The following is an 18,164-nucleotide window of genomic DNA, read 5'->3' as shown; positions in this document are numbered from 1 at the left end:
CCATGTTAGACTGATATGCAAACTGTAGAGGATCCATGTAATTTGACACGCTAGCCTTGATGTAGGAGAGAACCTGTCTTTCAAACATCTTCATAAAATGTGAGGTGAGCACTACAGGTCTATAATCGTTGTGGTCAAAGGGGTGTCTCTTCTTGGGAACAGGAATCAGACAAGACATTTGACTGACATGTAACGCAACCAATCACAGTTTGTTTTATTCCACGTCATGTGTAGGGGCGTGAAAATGTAAAGTCGATGGCCCTTACAATAACAGACCAGCGTGCATCTAATAAATTATTCATTCAAGAACGTTGCGCAAGTTTACTGCAACAATGGAGCCGCGAACTTCACATACTTTTGAAAATCCAAAGTTTAGTTGATCCTGGTAAGCGCTCATTGTCACACTTGTAAACACGACGGCTTTCTTCTTCCACAAGGGGGTTTGGCGTCACGGCATTTGTTTCCAGGTGGACCGTTAAAGAACGCAACACACACATGATGTCATCATTACAGAATTTAATGTAATGGGTTATGCATTCTGTTAATCCATCAATGTCATCCCCATAATCCTCAAAAACATCCAAAACAGTACATTAGGGCTTCTTCTCTCCCCGTAGATTAGTATTTTGATGTTCTGTTAATGACAGGCAGCCTCTTGACAACTGGAGTGCAAAGCCCGGAACACACCAAGCCGATGCCGACGAACTAGTGGCGATGAAAGCATGGAAAAGGTGTTGGTTTCATCAACTTTACAGCTGATTGAATTCAAAATGTCCCAAGAACTTCAAAGAAAATTACAGATGATTTGAATTACAGAGTGATATACATATACTGTATTAAATCAGTGCAGCGAAACCAAAATAAAATTACAATTTCCTAAATATATTAATTTCACCTTTGAAAGGTCTCTGTAGGAAGACTTAACTTGTTCTCATCCTCAGGTTCTGCAGATCTGCAAACATAAAAATAGAAATTTTGCTAATTACTATTGTTTTCATAAAACAAATTAATTGTGAAAATTGAATGCTAATAGCCTAGTACAGGGGTCGGCAACCGATAGGTTGACATGTATGCCAACATTTGCATGCACAGGGTCAATTGCTGGCACATGAGCAAAAGTGAGAGAGGTGTATGCATTTCATTCAGATAAAGTACCTTGTACCTGCTTACAGATCTACATTTTGATATAATCATTCCTCATAGGATTTTAACACTGCTTGTTTAAAGTTAGGAACTATAAGTAAGGTATAATCCACAGCTAGCTGTGCATTAAATAATTTTATTGCACACCTTCCAGCCAATCAGAATTGAGTATTCAGACAGATCATGGTCCAAGTCAAATGAAAAGATGTAGCTCCTCTGACAAAACATTAGGTGTGATAGATGCGGATCACACACACACACACACACACGCACACACACAAGTTAAGTCCGTATGAATGACATCTTACAGCTTATATTTAAATCCGATCACTCAAACCACTTCAGGAGGTGTTTTGAGAAATTCCAAATGAAGCTAGACAAGTATAAAAGCATCTTGTTGAAGCCACATGTAAATTTTACTTCTCCCAGAAATGTAAAAAATAAATAAATAAAGGAGAGTGAGCAATGTTATACAGATATGACAGTACTATACTGCAACACACATTGCCACAGATGGGCTATGGCCTGCCGCAGATAGTAACTGAGTAGCTCTCCAGGCACAGTGAATAACTAGACACCTTAAAAATGGCACTTTTTGACAAAAAAGGTTGCTGACCCCTGGCCTAGTAGATGTGATTACTGTAATCCAAGTCTGATGCATGAATCTCAATGATATCACTATCGAACATGTTCTTGCACACTGGACATTAAGCAGTCTGATGCAAAATTAAAATGCAGGTGAATTAAAATAAACATAACATATACCAAGGCAGCATCCTCCAGAAATTTGCTTAAAGTAATTGTGGTCACACTTTATATTCGGTGTCCTTAACAACTATATACTTACATAAAAAAATAAGTACAATGTACTTATTGTGCTCATATTGTATCGCAAAACACTTGTGCTGCTATTGAGGTGGAATATGGGTAAGGTTAGCAACATGTTTGATGGTATGGTAGGGAAGGGTCATCAAGATTAATTATAGATCTATAATACATCTATGTAAATATAAATCTACATCTATGTAAATATAGCTGCAAGCAGCAATTATCAGAGCCAAGCACAAGGACAACGATACGACATGCCAACATGGCTGGGCGTGTCAGACCAACTGCAACAATGAACAATTTAAGACATTAAGATGTAGACAAAATGTAGGAAAAATCATAAATATAGTCACTGGTAAAATGATTTAATAGTTTATCACTTCCGACCAATAAGTGGCGCAGTTATGAAATTGATGTGGTGTGGTCAGAGTGAGGTGACAATGACACATGCAAAGTTTGCAGAGATATTAGGCTTGTTAGAGATGCATCGGCACTGCGAAGACCAGTCGGCGTATGACATCAAAGTACACAGAGAGCGTTTGGAGAATATACAAACCCTTATGCTTTTAAATCATCTGCACAGCACCGATGCATCTCGAACAAGCCTATAGACTCGAGTCATTTTGGCGTCATGCCTCAACCATTACAACTGGTGCCTTTGCACCTTCGGTGCTTGGCCACTAATTACATCAATTAATTACAGTTGTAAGTACATGCAGGTATTTTTTAAATTATTAGTACGTATGTAAACATGTTTGTACTCAATAAGTGCATCGTATCAAATGATTCATTTAAATGTTAACACAGTAAAGACACTTAATATAAAGTGAGATCAGAATTGTATAAAAATTCTGCCATTATTTACTGTCACATTCATTAAATGTCACATTTTGATGTCTGGGTGTACAACTCTGCATGTACATTACAAAAAAAACAAAAAAAACAACAAAAAAACCCTTATCACCTTCTCTGTCCAGATGTCAGAGGTGCCTGATTCTAAATTTTCCATTTCTGGGAACTTCTCTAATTCCTACTAAAGAAGTAGCATAAACATCTAACTGGTGTTTTGAGAGCTCATAAAACATAAATGTAGGGATGCAACAGTTTATAAGATGTAAACAAACACAAGGATGTTCATAAGAAGCAAATCTTACTATAAAAGGACTCTGGTAAATGAACACATAACAGCACTGGGATTTTTGGTGTGCAAGGTATTTTTGAATCCAATTGAGAAGAGTTATATTAAAGCCTTTAAATGCTTTTTTTCCCCCTGCAGATCAGATTACTTCAGGTCTACACCACCCCTTTCAAACCAATTGAAATTAAATTCGAATCAAGCTCAGTCGGATTGATTGAGGTGTTTACATAAAGACACTTCAGTCCGATCAATACAATTATTAACGGATTATTTGGATGCATGTAAACATAGTGTGGCAGATAATTTTCTCATGCTTCTTCAGAATGACTTCACAATGAGTTTTGATCCATAATATAAATGACACTTACATGAGGCTTTTTAGAATTCAGCCAATGTTAATGAGAGTTAAAAATATCCAAGAAGTTAAGAAGTTAACAAATCTAATTTAAAGGGTTAGTTCACCCAAAAATGAAAATAATGTCATTTATTACTCACCCTCATGCCGTTCCATACCCGTAAGACCTTCGTTAATCTTCGGAACACAAATTAAGATATTTCTGTTGAAATCCGATGGCTCAGTGAGGCCTCCATAGCCAGCAATGACATTTCTCTTTTAAGATCCATTAATATACTAAAAACATATTTAAATCAGTTCATGTGAGTAAAGTGGTTTAATATTAATATTATAAAGCAACAAGAATATTTTTGGTGCGCCAAAAAAACAAAATAATGACTTATATAGTGATGGCCGATTTCAAAACATTGCTTCAGGAAGCTTCGGTGCGTTATGAATCAGCGTGTCGAATCATGATTCGGATCGCGTGTCAAACCGCCAAACTGCTGAAATCACGTGCCTTTGGCGCTCCGAACCGCGGATTCAACACACTGATTCATAATGCTCCAAAGCTTCATGGCGCTGCGTCCGTTCCGTAAGTAGAAAGTTCCGTAAGCATAAGCTTTTTGAAGAATACGAAAGTACGGTTTTGGCGGAAGCACTTGGAAGGCGATCATTTGTTTATATGAAGCATATACATTTACATTTTTTTCGAAAATGACCTATCGTTTCGCTAGATAAGACCCTTATTCCTCGTCTGGTATCGTTTAAAGCCCTTTGGCCCTTCAACCGTTTGGAGGCCTTTGAAGTCCATTGTAAGGAGAATAATCCTGGAATGTTTTCATCAAAAACCTTGATTTCTTTATGACTGAAGAAAGAAAGACATGAACATCTTGGATGACATGGGGGTGAGTAAATTATCAGGAAAATTTTAAATGAAAGTGAACTAATCCTTTAAGCACCACTTTTCTTTAGTTAGTGTAATAAATTAATAACTTTAGGTTGATGCCAAATTAAATTTTATTAATGAAAATTAACATTCAATTAAAACCCTGTAGTACTTTAATTTTCACAACATGTCAGAATGTTCTAGACCCCCCGACAAACAACTCTGGAAGACATGTTGTGAAAATTAAAGTAGTACAGGGTTTTAAATAAGCACGACCTATTGAATAAACAATACTCCAATCCTTCACAATGATATTTTCATTTATGATTTAAATTTAAATATGGTGTCTGCTCTGACAAGGGTTGTTTTTATGTGTGGTGACATACTAACACATTTAAGAAGACACTGACAACACATCGACAGACAAGACAGAGCAAGTTACTTATGATATTAAACAAAGTCCCAGCTTTCAAATTGTGTAATTAAGAAATTCAAATGATAAATGCCGTTTTGTGGCTCTTTAATGTGTCGTGACAGATTGCTGTGGCGCCTCAGCTCAAGCGTGCTCGTGAAACCGATCATCTCTTCCTACTAGTTCATTTATAGCGTCAAATAAACATGAATGAGCATGAGAAGTAATGTTGCTTCAAACGCGGAAAGACGTCAGTACACACCATTTTTCAAGTTCAAGTCCACCGAAGTTAATCTTCTAACTCCTAACTGCTTTGTCGGAAAAAATGGCGGATTCTGTGTTATGATTGGTTAGATCGCTTGTCAATCAAACTCCCAGCGAATGGTCAATTGTCTCCCTATCTCCCGCATTCCATCTGTCTGACGCGGGTGCACGCGCCGGCGCTCATTCAATAATGCGAAATGGAAATGTTCACTTAAATTTGCAACATTTACAGGTAAGGATATAGGCGTAGAATGAACGATTTTTTTTGCACACAAGTATTTTCGTCGCTTCATAACATTAAGGTTGAACCACTGTAGTCACATTGACTATTTTAATAATGTTTTTACTACTTTTCTGGATATTGAATGCGGTAAGTTTGTTGCTTTCAATGGAGGATAAAAAAACCTCTCAGATTTCATCAAAATATCCTCCAGCAGGGGCTGGCGAAAAATGCGGCATCGTCAGCAGCACTTCCGGCGGCATCTCCAACAGCCACGAATTTCTTCGGTAGCTCTCGCTACAGCGGCATCTCCAACAGCCGCAGCATCTGCATCTCTAGCAGCCAGGGACCTTATTCAGCAGCACCTGCCACTGGCCAATATAATTTGATGTAATGTTTTTTATTTTAAAAACTACATTTCATCAAAATAACATTATATATCACAGGACTATCATTTGTAAGCATTTATCATAAATTTTGTTAATAAAGTTCTGATGCTCCACTACATAAGAGAAAGCTGAAATTGTTGCGTGTGTGTATTTAGGCTATATATCCAGCAATAAGTGTCAATATCAGTGTTTCAGTGCTGACGAAATTAGTAAATCACATCTTGATAAAATAAAAATGCTTTGAAATGTCATTACATATGAATATAAACTGATATTCCGTTAATACAGAAATTAATTTCTGATACATGCTGCACAAAGCTGAAATTGCGGCATCTCGTAGTGGCATCTCCAGCAGCCACAGACTTTCTTCATATTTTAAAAAGCTACATTTGAACAAAATAGCATTATATACCACTGGACTGTCATTTGTAAGCATTTATCATAAATTCTGTTAATATGTAGTTAGTTAGCCTGCATCAAAGAAAGCTGAAATTACTGCGTGTGTAGAGGCTATATATTGTTTTGTGGTAGGCTATATAATGTACTGACAGTCCTGTGGTATATAGCCTAATGTTATTTTGTTCAAATGTAGTTTTTAAAGTGAAAATATTAAATCAAATTAATGTAATTGGCTAGCGGCAGGTGCTACAAACAGCGACAGCTGCCGGAGAAAGTCTGTGGCTGCTGGAGATGCTGCAATTTCAGCTTTGTAAGCCTAATTCTTAATTTCTGATAGGAATACAAAATCAATCAGTCGTTTATTTATAAAAAAAAAAAAAAAAAAAGAAAAAGAAAAAAGAAAGTCCATGGCTGCTGGAGATGCCACTGTAGCTGCCGAAGAAATCCGTGGCTGATGGAGAAGCTGCCAGAAGTGCCGCTGCGAGATGCCGATGCCACATTTTGCGCCATCCTCTTTCTCCTCCATTGGTTGCCTGTCCAGTACAGAATTGATTTTTTTAGTTCACTTTCAAATGAAAATTAGCCCAAGTTTTACTCACCCTCAAGCCATCCTAGGTGTATATGACTCTCTTCTTTCTGATGAACACAGTCGTATAAATATTAATAAATATCCTGACGCTTCCGAGCTTTATAATGGCAGTGAACAGGACCAATGAGTATGAACTGAAGAAAGTGTCTCTATCCACATCCATCCATCATAAACGTACTCCACACGGCTCCAGGGGGTTAATAAAGGCCTTCTGAAGTGAAGTGATTTGTTTGTGTAAAAAAAAAAAAATCCATATTTAACAAGTTATGAAGTAAAATATCGAGCTTCTGCCAGACCGCCTTCTGTATTAAAATTACGGAAAAAACTGAACTGGCGTCGTGTCGGTTCCGTAAGTTGAATAGGGAAGGCGTAGGACGTACAGCGTAAGCTTTTTGAAGAATACAGAAGGCGGTCTGGCGGAAGCTTTATATTTTACTTTGTAACTTGTTAAATATGGATATTTTTTTACAAAGACGCATCGCTTCACTTCAGAAGGCCGTGTGGAATATTTTTATGATGGATGGATGTGGATGGAGACACTTTCTTCAGCTTCATACTCGTTGGTATCGTTCACTGCCATTTAAAGCTCAGATGCGTCAGGATATTTATTAATATTTCTACGATTGTGTTCATCAGAAAGAAGAAAGTCATATACACGTAGGATGGCTTGCGGGTGAGTAAAGCTTGGGCTAATTTTCATTTGAAAGTGAACTAATCCTTTAAATGATTGATTATTGTATATGAAGCATTGCATAACTTGCCCCCACCATATTTAGTACAACTCCTTCATATTCATAAACCATCTAGGTCTCTCAGATCAGCAAATCAGATGATCCTAGACATTCCAAGGAACAGATTTAAATTGAGTGGTGACCGGGCATTTGCAGTAGCCTCTCCAAAGCGCTGGAATAATCTACCTCTACATCTTAGACTGGCTCCTTCTCCTTCCTTACTGGAATTAGCGTTTGGTTCAGTAGGTTAATTAGCAAGAGGCTCTTAGCAGATGTTTGTCTAAACATGATTGTCTAAGCAATGTAAGTAATTGTTTGTCTAATTTTGTGTCCTGTTATTTTATTGTGTGATTGTACAGCACATTGGTCAACATTATGTTGTTTTAATTGTGCTTTATAAATAAATAAATAAAAATGTTTTAAAATATGCTCCAGATTTCCTCTTCTCATAGATTGTAAGCTGGTATCATCCTGTGCTGTCAACTTTGTCTGTCTCTGGTTTCTAAATGCTCACTAGCTCTTGTGGCTCCAGTTCTTAGTCTGAGTCTGATCCACTGAACTTGATTCACAGCTCCTGTGCTGTGCTGAGTACGACCATCTTCTTATCCATGGATGCGTTAAAATATCCTTGAGAAAAAGCTGGCTAACGTCTTTATCAGTATTGCACCAATCATTAAGTTCTTTGCATTCTTTATGAGTTTTAATGAGAAAGCTGGTTAGTCATGGCCACATAGTTTTCATCTTATAAAAATATAGTTAATGGAAGGTAATGTAAACATTTTATACTGAAACATATTGAAGAAAACACTCTATAAAGAATGTTTCTCTGTAATGATATATATGTTTATGTTCCTCTGTACTCTTAACATGGAACATCAGAGAGTCACTGATGAACATTTGAGGGCAATCCCGTGTTTCAGGTGCGCTGTTGTCACGGGGGACAGGGTGGTCAGGACCCCCCCAGTTTTAAAAAGACAGAACTTGACCCCCGCACTTTTGATAAGGGCTGCTTAAGTCAGTATCAAACTAAAACAGTATCAAAAAAAGCTACAAACTAGCTTAGGATATTTTCTTTCAAATGAGACCATTTTCACGTTTCCGTGAGCTTTCATTCGTAAATAATCAACTGTTTTGTTGCGGATGGGCAGAACAGGAAATGCGTCAAAGTGTGCTAATGTTTTCTGAGGACATGTCAATGGTATATAAATCATGCCCGAAAGTTAGTGTTCGTGGGGACATGTCAATCAAGCCAACCGTCCATTCAGAAACCGAGAAATTTGACACAGGCTGATCTCTCACATTCAGTTCCGGAGCTGGCTTGACTGAAGTATTTGTGAGTTTTTGTGAGGATTTAAAGTTTATGGACTGTTTTGATTTCGATAATCACATCTAGCAACAGAAAAGCATTGATGGCATTGATAAAAGAGATCTTTGAAAGCGAAACTAAAGTGATTATTGCCTCGGCCAGCGATGCAATGGGGAGGACGCACTAGAGGAGAGGACTCTGCGTTTGGTATGTATAAACTGTATTACTGCATTTACAATGCTTATACTCATTTTTTAATGAATTATTATTATTTTAAAAGTGAAAGAACAGCAACCAATATGATAAACTATTATTTGAATTATACAAATCTGGAGGATGTTCTAGATTGTAATTGTAAGAGTCTTGTATCTCCTGAAAGAATAAAACTGATCAAAATCATAAAACACCTCTTTTTTTGTTAGTTAGTTTGTTTGTTTATTATAGCACAGACAAAATATACTATAATATATATCACTTTCAGCAGTGTTTTATGTATTTTCAAAGGGTTTTCTGTAAAATAACACTGCGATATTGGATTTATACCACTGTAAATGGTATGGGGAGACTTTTTATTTAGGTATACTATATACAATATATACTATAATTTTTTTTTTATCACTTTTAGAAGTGCTTTATGTAACTTCAAAGGGCTTCCTGTAAAATGACACCACGATTTTGTATTTAGAGCACTGTATGTGTGTATGGGAAACTTTTCAATTTGGGTACGCCAAATCCAGGTGGAAATCCCCAAAATGGTCCCAGTGCTTAGGAGGTTAAGGGGAGACACTACAGGCAAAAACACTGTTTTTTCAGGCACCTGTCAATTTTGAGATTTTGCACTTTTTGGCTTTTCATAAAGTGTTTTTTCAGACTAGTGGAAAGAAAACATCCAAAATACATTTTTAAGTGTATATCTTATAGCACTTTATCTATTTGCGTCTAAAGATTTCAATTACAGTAAATATCTTTAAAGGCCGTTTTCTCAAAATGAGTTTTTTCTCCTGCTCCGAGTCAGAAATCTCCACTTCAGCAGAACTTATATACACCAAACTTTACAGTTTTATTCCTATCTATATTCTGAAGGCTTTTACAGAGGGATTTGTTGATATATCATTCCTATCCTGAGTTATAGGTCCTTTTACTCAAAAAAACATGACGAAAATAGATTTTTAAGGCTATTGTCAGTATTTTCTAATTTACTAAAGCACAAAATAAGATATCCAGAATCCCCTCTGTAAAAGCCCTTTCATCTAATATGTCAACAAATAGAACCAAGAATTTTAAACCTGGACCTTTCCAATTTCCAGATTTTGTTTTTGGAAATGTATGCAAATGAGCGTATATTTAAGTATATAAGGCCTCATTTGCATATTAAAACATAAATTTACACAAAACTTGTAATACATTTTTTTTCTTATGTTTATGCCAGTAATAAACTGGAGAAGTTTCACAGTGATATCTTCTAATTTAAAAAAAAATCCCTATTCACCTGTAGTGTCTCGCCGATCAGGCAAGTTTAATATATGATGGTGGTCCGATGGTGAACCTGAAGTGGTGGTCCGATATCTGGAAAGGATTGTACTGCTGATCTTACTATCTGGGCTTTTGCTTACAATTTGGTCCCCCCCACTTTGAAAATGTCTCCTGCGCCCCTGCCGTGTTTTACACGTTTTTTTTTTTTGTTTGTTTGTCGATACTCGATTAACGTTTAGCGGACTGCATTTAGTGTAAACTTCATGAGATTGTACAGAGGACTTGTGTGCTTGTCATTGTGTTGTTAGTGCCATTATCTGACCTGTGGGCACACTCAGGGGCGCAACTGTACATTTGCTGAGGGGTATGCAAGATCATGGTTGGCGCCCCCCCTAGCCTACATTGTGTTTTGTCTACTTGTGACTTTAATGAATATGACATTGAGCAATTGATATGATCAATTAATCCAGAAAATCCAAAGGATTCACATTTTTCAATATTCTTGCCACTCTATATCCCCTAACCCTCACACACAGAAAACTTCCTGCATTTTACTGTCGATTTAACACATTAATTAGATTAATTAATTACGATAAAAAAAAAAAAAAACTTTAAATTTTTTAATGCACTTGCCCCGCCCCAAACCTATGTAGGTCATCTGATGAGGAATATAATGCAGGGCAACAACTCACTATGCGATGGATAGAGCTTACAGAATGCAGTTAGAATGGCCATAAAACTCAAGATACTGGAGCAAAAATGCCCCTTATTGAGTTTTTGTCTCATATTTATCATATAATAAGCAGTATCACAAAAGTAACGGATTTCAATATTACACAAGTGCTGTTTTTGTCCCAAATAAAATGAGTGCAAAATGCAATACTTATTTTATACGTAAGTTTAAAATAACTTTATATTGTGTTATTTTAGACAAAATATTGTCTGGTTTGTTCAATTTTGCCAATGAAACTATAAAGACACATGCAGAACTGTTCGTCTCCACGCAACACACAGCAGTGTTTCATTTCTGAATCTGCGTTTTGAATGTAACAAAAGTGATTCAGCGGACCATTCATAAAAGACTTGAAGCGGCGCTACACACAGACCGACCGGTTTATGACATCAAAGACTTAGTGATATAGGTTACGCTTACCAATTTCTTGTTATCCACATTTTAAGACACTGTTTTTCATTTTCATTTTCTTTTTTTGCGTTTTCTGTTTTCTGTTCTGCGCCCCAGAAACGCTTCCCTCCTTTGTCCATTTTGGACATGTGACTGTCCGTAACAGAGCAACGGCTCTTGTCGAAATGGTGAGCAGTTGATATCACTTGAATTTAAAATGCTAAACAAACATTATTTTTCAACAAACATCATTTTTAAATTTATTTTAAACGTTTTATTCAAGATTTTCAAAGACGTTTTGGCACAATGGCGCCCCCCTCCGTGCGGCGCCCCTATGCACTGCATATACTGCATACCCCATTCTTGCGCCACTGGGCACACTGGTGAGGACTAAATGTGCCACCTGGCTCAGAATACAACCCAGAGACGAGCGAGTCTGTTTAAGGGCCAAGCTTAATGGTATCCGGGTGTCAGGCCTCGGGTGTCCTTCTGGTTCTGTAAACAAGACATGTTTAGTGTGAAGCCAACAGTACAGCAGTGAATCACATTCAGTGAAGAAAGCATAAATTACATATGTTTAGAGGCTACTAGAGGTTTGCTACTTCCTCTCTCTCTGCCCTTGATTTCCAGTCTTTTTCTACTTGTGAGTCTGTCAATAAAATGTACAAAAATGCTAAGAAAACAATCAGTAAACTTCATGGTCAATACACTCATTTGCTGATTGGACTATCTGAGCCATTAGCATCCGCACAACACCCTCTCCTAGGCGTCCACCGTAACGACTAAGGAAAGAGTTCAGCGTTCACAAGGCTCAGGATACTCCATAACCAGAATTGTCTGTTCTGAGTCTTCAAACCACTCAAGTATTTGTATAACGTGGGGGCTGGGAGGTTCCTTCATCAGCTGCATCAGAACCACTTCTAAAATGATTTGGTAGGGATAGCCAGGCTAGAGAAAAAGTGTTCAACAGCAGGTTAGCTGGAGGACATATTCTTGTTATTTTAATATAATTTGTATTCATATATTATCTATACTGTTGTGGATACATCTTTTAAAGTTCTATTTGGTGCTCCAAATATACTATACTTACAAGAACTCGCCTTCTTCATATCCAGTTGAAGATCTACACTGATCCGCAATCACTGTACTCACAAAAAAGAAAGGAAGGTCTACCTTTCTGTGATCAGACTTCTGAATTCCCATTTTGACACAGCCAAAGGATCCCCGTCCCAGCTCACCAAGCACATCATATTTCGAATGTACTGAAAGATAAATGACAGCATGTTAATGTAAGTATGATTCTTGTTGTGCCTGAGCAGACAGAATAAAAAGAATGTGGATGGGTCTTTTCAATTCAGATCTGCTACTATAAGATGAAGTAATCTGAAATCAGAATCCACATTACTTTGCATTTTATGTACTCTGCACATATGGCTCAGGCAGGTAAATTAATCTAACTGTCAATCAAAACATTTTTTTAAACATGGAACATCGCCAAGAGATGGGCCGATTCCGCTTGAACCTGACTGAGGCAAGGTCTCGATCCCTGATGGGCCTGGGACAGGATTAGGGTCAGGCGTTAGTGTCAGACCTGTGAATGGGATGCACAATGATACTTGTTATCAATCAGTTATGTGCTTGACATAATTCATGATTAATTGGTGATTCGGTAATTACAAGATGAAGCTTTAAGACGTTTTTTGTGTAAATTATATGGCTCTCCTCTAATATGAACATTAGGGGTGTGACGAAATATTAAAACATGACGATATTGTTTCGTTGAGGTGAAAAGCTGTTAAACGTATAAACCCTTGCTCTGAGTTTTGATATCCACATGTTATTGTTAAAGAACTATATTTCTATTGTAAAGAAGTTGCCAAATATTAAAGATTAAAGTGGACACTTGAATTAAATGTTGGGGGGGATGTTTTGAAAAGTTTTTTTTTTGGTCTTTTTTCCCTTTTGAAAATAAATCACAAACCACAGTGGAGCTATATACAAATTTTTGGTAGCTGCCTGTTACAGAAACATTTTTACAATAAATATTCTGATTTAACCTTGAGTTTTGAAGTATTAGACAGATTAGATAACTTCGATATTTGCACCACTATTTACAATGACACTAATAAATCTTAATTTCTAATAGGAATGCAAAATCATGCAAAAACAATCAGTAGTTGTTGATTTTTTTTAATAGCATAACGAGACACAAACCTCTACATTCAATCACGTTTGCTCCTATTTATTTTTGATCACAGTGCATACACAAACGTTTAGTCCCAAAGTGCGCACATTTGGAGAAATACAGGGCCGTACACAGGGTTTCATAATTACCGAGGTCACAAAATGTAGTTTACTAGTCTAGGGGGGTATAAGGGCATGCTCCCCCGAAAATAATTGATTTCCTTGGTGTAGACATGTGCATTTTAAGACGTTTTAAGGCCAACAAATTGGATAACAATTGCTTTGAAACAATGTCAACAAATAGCCTATGCATGCATAGTTTTGAGGCAGCTTTAATCGCATGTTTGGTAATTTCATGACTTAATTTACAACAGAACAACGACGGTGCATGCTCGTAGTTTCATTTGCGCTTTATTTAAGCTATAATAAAGTAATGTACAGCGCGCGCCGCCTCATTTGCGCGTGGAATTCTTGAGTGCGCGCCGCGAGCACAGTATAACGGCTGATTGGACAGTCATGTTCATTTTTCTGAGTTTTACTGACATAGCCTGACAACATCTCGTCTGACTGTTGTTCAAGTAAAGCTCCCTCGTCCTCACCTATCTTTTCCGCGCTCGTTTGACTTGAGTCTGGCGATGAGGCGAAGTCGGAATGCGCGTCTGAAATGTCCCGTTTGTTGTGATCGTAAAGAGACAGTTCTGTATAAACGCAGCGTTTTACTTGCCGATGTTTCAAAAAATATTTTTATTTTTGGTATTTTATATGCTCTGTTGGTGGTTTGTGGAGTAGCATCAGCCGGGGGTAATATTTTTTTATCCCCACCGGGGATAAAAATAATTCAGCAGAGGCAGGGATACATAGACCAGAAGGGGGGAAATCCCCCCATCCCCCCCTACAAATCGCACCCTATATATATAGCCTATATATATATATATATATATATATTCGGGGGAGCATGCCCTTATATATAATAACAGATTATTCAATTAATTGTCAAAATAATTGACCAATTACTGGATTAATAATTGTGTTTCTGATAAACTGGATGTAATTTAAGTTCTGTTGCTTTTATATGAAAATGAATATGATGAACAAGAAACCCAAAAGTACTTGTAATTTATCTCCATTCGAAAGACGTTTCGAAAGTCATTTTTACTTTAATACAGACATGTTTATATACAAATAAAATAAATCTCATAAATGTTCAGATGAAATGTCAAGGTTTCGATAAATATCAGAATAACCATTCAACAAATATGTTGAAATTAGATTAATTAACGTTACGCCATGCAAGTTTGGCCATGAAAACTGTCGCTGAATTCGGGCAAGAAGTTTCAAGCTTCATGAGAACATCATAATATCGAAGTTTTCCATCATTCTTTATAATTTTGGGCAAGTATCAATCACTACTGACACTTTATTTCTTTTAAATCATTTTATTTCTTTTGAATCATTATCATTGAAACAGAAATGTTTATGAATGACAAAACGCTTTTAACCTCGAGTCGATTATGATCGTCGAGCTCCGTGTTTGACATCAGAAGTTGTAGTAATCGTGACATGAAGCTTTTGAAAGAAGAAATGTTTTAAGATAAAGTTGATAAATATATTTATTTTATGTGTAAACAATAGCAGTTATCGTTTGTATCTGTATATTCTCGTGACCAAAACATTCGAAAAAATCCCTTGGCAACCGGCCGACGCGTCAGCACTTGTGACGTCACTGCCCAAGCCTACATATGGAACTCCGCGAGCGCTGAATTTTAGTTCATTTGTTTCCTGCTGTATCAATCGATCTGACTAGTATTGTAGTACATCTGTGGTGAAAAGTCGCTCAAATTGTGTTATATCACTCTGTCTGTGTGTTATATCACTTGATTTGTAGTTTTTCACTGATCTGTGTGCTATAAAAGTTCAGTCGATTTGCGATAAAAGTTTGTGACAGAACATCAGCGAGTGATCTGACGCAATGGGGCAGTGCACATCTCACAGCTGCATTGCAGTCCAAGATCCTTCTGCATGTATGTCACCAACGCCTGTCCCTGAGAGAGTAGAAAAGAAGAGAGGGAGGCTTTTTAGATGGGCTTTTTCTAGGAAATCCAAGAAAACGCCCATCGAAGCCCAACAGGTTCAGTGCAGAAATGGCAGCAGCAAACCACCTCAGAGATGCTCTGATGGTGAAGATGAACACAAGAACAACACCCAGAGCATCAACACTCCCAGCAACAACAACGTTGTTCATTCACTGAACAAAGCTGAAGAGGACAGTGACACTAACACTTCAGTGTACAGCTGCGTGTCTTCCTTCAGCGCTGTGGAGAAAGTTAACGAAGATGTTCCTAAAGCTGAAGAAAACAGCAACACTTCAGTGTACAGCTGGCACAGTTGTGTATCTACCCTCGACACTGTGCAGGAGGCTGATGCTCCCAGACAAGAGCAAGAGGACATCAACGTGAACAACAGTACTTTTCCAACTGTGTCATCCATTACTGAAGGGGACCTCAGCGCTCCTTTGCTATCGGACGACATTTTTTGGAAAACTGAGGATGAAATTATCAATATAAGTTCAAATGCAAAGAGAGGTCAGTTTACTACCAAATACCCCAACATTAATGTCTTCTTCTGGACATTGTCTTTCTTATCCTAATGAAGATGTGGACTGAGGATGGATTTTGGTTGTGTGAGGCCCCATAACACCACAATAATGTGTCCATCTTCAAAGTGTTCTTTAATTTTATGGTTTATACTGTTTATACCTCATATATCCTCTCTCTCTCTCTCTCTCTCTCTATATATATATATATATATATATATATATATATATATATATATATTCATACATACATATAATCTTTCTTTTATTTTTTACAGGGGACATCTACCAGGACTATAAAATTGGTAGACTTCTCGGTCAAGGAGGATTTGGAAAAGTGTATGAAGGAACGCGATTGTCTGATTCACGAAAGGTTTGTTTCTTTCCTCGCTAACAAAAGTATTTGGTACTCTTCAAGTTTATTAAAAGTTACATCAAGTTTCATTACTAGAATCATGTGACCTCTGCACAGATAATTGTAACCCATTCTCACTAAAAAAATCGTTCTGTTTTTGTTTCCCTTGGAGAACAGGTGGCACTCAAATTTGTGGCGAAGGAAGAATGCTTTCAAAATGGGCGACTTGTAAGTAGGCTGCTGCTCCCTTCATTTTCTTACTCTCAGAGTACACGGTCACATTAGCGATAGGATACTTTAACAAAATTTTGTGGGCAAAAAAGGTCCATTGTCAATAGAGTATTAACTTTCAAACCAAGCAGCTCTCTGAGGGTCAGTTTAAAAACAAGACTTCAAACCTACTTAGGACATAATTCTGTTGTAGTAATTCAGATGAGTTACATCACGTCCTCTAATTATCTCACTTTCGTGTAACTTTTATCTCTCCTGTAGGGTCTATTTGGCAAATCGCTTCCAAATGAGATCGCTATGATGATTCAGGTGAGCAAAGGCCCCAGCGTTCCTCAAATAATAAAGCTGCTGGACTGGTATGAGACACGGAAGGAATACATACTGGTCATAGAGCGGCCCACGCCTTGCACAGATCTGCGTAAGTATTTATTGCAGAATGATGGCAGAATCAGCGAGTCAAAAGCACGAGCTGTGATGCATCAAGTTGTTACTGCTGCAAGAATATGCTTTGAAAGGGGAATCTTTCACAGCGACATCAAGCTTGAAAACCTGCTAATCAACGAGAACAGCTTACAGGTCAAATTAATCGACTTCGGTGTTAGTAGAAGCTTGAAGAAGTCTGGTTATACGAGGTACATTGGTACGTATTATTCCACAAATCTATGGTGATAAGTTATAATGAGCTTTCTAGACAGAGCCAATGACAGCAGAGATCGCTTGTTGAATAAATATAGACAAAAAGCTGTAGAAATACAAATTCATTGCAATACAAATCTTGTTCTTTCGTTCAGGAACAAGAATTTACGCTCCCCCTGAGGCTTTCCACAAAACATGCAGGTACCACGCCAAGCCGGCAACAGTATATTCTTTAGGCATACTGTTGTACTTGATGCTGTTTGGGAAGTACCCTTACATTATGGAACCTAAGATCTTTGCCAGGACCTTGAAAACAGCAGAAATTTCCAAAGGTGAGAGCATGTGGACGGATCCTACAGGAACTTTTATTACAGCTTAAGATAATGTGATCAGTTACACAAAGTATAAAACTTACAATAATAATCAGACATCTCTCCCCACTTTCTTCACAGAATGCAAAGAACTGATATCTTTGTGCATGGAAAAAGATCCAGCCAAGAGGATTGACTTGGACAAGATCCTCGACCATGACTGGTTCCAAGTTTTGCTCCTGAAGCCGGAGAGTCAAAACGAGGAACCCAGAGTAAGTGAATTCAAACGTATGGATTCATTCCTGAGAAAATATAATCTTTGCGTGCTATGAAAAAAACGTACATAGATGCAAATACGGGTCCAAGCACAGCTTACATGCGCTTTGCAAAAGAAGAAGAAGAAATATTTATATAAATAACGGACGACTGCCGCATAAATTAAAAGAAAACAACCACATAAAATCCAGGCCTGGTCCTCTCTCGTCTTGCACTGCCGTCACTCCTCTTTTATCCTTCCGGAGCTCCTCCGTGGGACTCGAGACCATTGTGGTGGGCAGGTGACGCTCATTAGCACTCGCTTCGTTCCCACGGGTCTCGGCCCCGTCCTGCTTGTCAC

The 18,164-nt window shown here is 37.6% G+C and overlaps 1 protein-coding gene and 2 long non-coding RNA genes across 3 annotated transcripts in view; 1 reads left to right on the top strand and 2 right to left on the bottom strand.

Annotated features, from left to right (window-relative positions):
• The window catches only part of LOC127495652 (uncharacterized), a 29,334-nt gene extending 15,231 nt beyond the window's left edge, over positions 1–14,103 (bottom strand). The window contains exon 1 of the long non-coding RNA XR_007925154.1: positions 12,412–14,103. This is a non-coding gene — a long non-coding RNA (uncharacterized LOC127495652). The remainder of the gene's footprint in view (positions 1–12,411) is intronic.
• Positions 502–4,185, bottom strand: LOC127495654 (uncharacterized). Its single transcript, XR_007925157.1, has 2 exons — positions 896–4,185; positions 502–782 (listed from the first exon to the last, which is right to left on the bottom strand). It is a non-coding gene; the product is annotated as an uncharacterized LOC127495654 (long non-coding RNA).
• A 1,460-nt stretch (positions 14,104–15,563) lies between the features above and the next one.
• Positions 15,564–17,650, top strand: LOC127495533 (serine/threonine-protein kinase pim-2-like). Its single transcript, XM_051862452.1, has 3 exons — positions 15,564–15,599; positions 16,863–17,245; positions 17,400–17,650. Exons 1-3 carry the CDS (start codon positions 15,564–15,566, stop codon positions 17,614–17,616), a joined length of 636 nt encoding a protein of 211 aa, XP_051718412.1. The 3' UTR covers positions 17,617–17,650.
• The last annotated feature ends 514 nt before the right edge of the window (positions 17,651–18,164 follow it).

The sequence above is a fragment of the Ctenopharyngodon idella genome, chromosome 15 (genome assembly GCF_019924925.1).
Source record: "Ctenopharyngodon idella isolate HZGC_01 chromosome 15, HZGC01, whole genome shotgun sequence".
NCBI lineage: Eukaryota > Metazoa > Chordata > Actinopteri > Cypriniformes > Xenocyprididae > Ctenopharyngodon > Ctenopharyngodon idella.
The sequence above is the reverse complement of the archived record's forward strand: the minus strand, read 5'-3'. Positions and strand labels throughout refer to the sequence as shown.